General features: G+C 43.5%; 1 protein-coding gene across 1 annotated transcript in view; it reads right to left on the reverse strand. All coding sequences in view use genetic code 11, as the record gives it.

The window, feature by feature from the left end:
• Nucleotides 1-1,162: 1,162 nt before the first annotated feature.
• EGR_10941 (hypothetical protein) overlaps nt 1,163-1,550 on the reverse strand; it is a gene marked incomplete at both ends in the record, with an annotated part of 6,341 nt that continues 5,953 nt past the window's right edge. The window contains one exon of the mRNA XM_024500190.1: nt 1,163-1,271. Within this exon, the coding sequence (XP_024345393.1) occupies nt 1,163-1,271 (109 nt within the window). The remainder of the gene's footprint in view (nt 1,272-1,550) is intronic.

A 1,550-nucleotide genomic window follows, 5' to 3' on the forward strand; every position in this document is an offset into this window, starting at 1 on the left:
TCAAAACTGTGTTGGAAGTGTGAATGTTTATTTTTTCCACATTTTGATGATGCGTGAGATGCAATGTAGGTCCTTTGGTTGTCTTAACTTCAGTGCTTGTTAATTTTTATCGGCTTGATTGTGTGCTCCATAACCTATCTTATCTCATGGAGATAGGGTGTCTTGAGGGAATGGTTGTACGTCTTTTGCGTAAATTGAAAGTCTATAGTCCTTTTGAGCTATGTCTGAGGTGTGCTATGAATTAACTCCCGTTCCACTTGCTTCTGCTGTCCTCTGCTGCAGACTGCTTACTTTGGTCCTTTGCCTCTGGCACCTTGAATCGCATATTATTCACTTACAGGTTAATGGAATAAGTAATTAGTCTTTCCCCTTAGTATATGCGTCAGGTGTTTTCACACAAAGTGGTCTACTTGACCTCACTGGGGTGCCTACATGAATAATCTTTGTAGATGTCGACCCATGCGAGTGAATTATGAGAAGAAATATTATGATCATCACAGCAGTACGAACTGCTACGGAGAAGGAGGATTAGGGAAAATATACTGATCGTTTTTACTACTTGTAATACATCACAAGCCCCATCATTCATGGAGCAAGGACCCATTTTAGCTGATGAAAGCCTTTCCACCTACAAACTACCTCGCCCGCAACGCACAACTGAGTACCCAGCCAGTATCCATTCACCATAACAAGATGCGATCCTACAAAGTGGCACCACTGGTTGGATATGAATATGAGGTTTACTTCCTCACAGAAGGCAGGAAACCACTGGATGGCAGCTTTGGAAGCAACTCATGAATGGTAGCACCGGGGGCGGTGCTGAAAGAATGATAGGGCTATGTAAAACTGGTGTTGTTTAAAATGTGCCTTTCAGAGAGGAGGCGGATAGATGAATCGGAATTGGTGACTGAGGAGCAGTCAACATCCGACGACCCGGAGAACAGTTCTGTGTCCAAACAATCCTACACCTAAATGTGGACGTTTGGCTGTAAATAGAAAGAGCATAATGAAGACTAAAGTGGGTAGAGGGAAAAGAGATACTTACCAACATTTTCGGTAATTGTGTTAAGAAAAAATTGTGCTGGTAGGAGGCTGTGTTCGACAGGGGTCATGGAATACGAGGTAATAGACATCAAAGTGCGGGTTGATGAATACCCTGTTACTAGTCACAATTGTAGATACGAATTAGAGCAATAAGAGAGGCGGAGGCAGATGAGAGTACAGAGACAGAGAAGGATAGGTGATTGATGGCTAGCATAGAGGTGGAATGCCTGAAGAAGGAATAGGATCTGTAGGTAAACACCAGTTGTAATTTCCCCGATGACAGTTATAGCTGTTGTGGAGGTAGAGGAGGTAAGACGAGAAGACGTCGACTTCCATGCGTAAAGGCATCCAGAGGGAAACAGACCTCACGATCTACACGTACTGAGTGAGTTTGAAAGAGCCAAGAGCTGGACAATGGGATTGCCGAATGCAGTGTTGATAGTGGACAAAAAGCGTAATGAAGAATTGGGAAGAGTTGTCCGTGAAGTTAAAATTGGAGTGGCGAA

Source organism: Echinococcus granulosus (assembly GCF_000524195.1).
Source record: "Echinococcus granulosus chromosome Unknown EG_S00308, whole genome shotgun sequence".
Taxonomy (NCBI): domain Eukaryota; kingdom Metazoa; phylum Platyhelminthes; class Cestoda; order Cyclophyllidea; family Taeniidae; genus Echinococcus; species Echinococcus granulosus.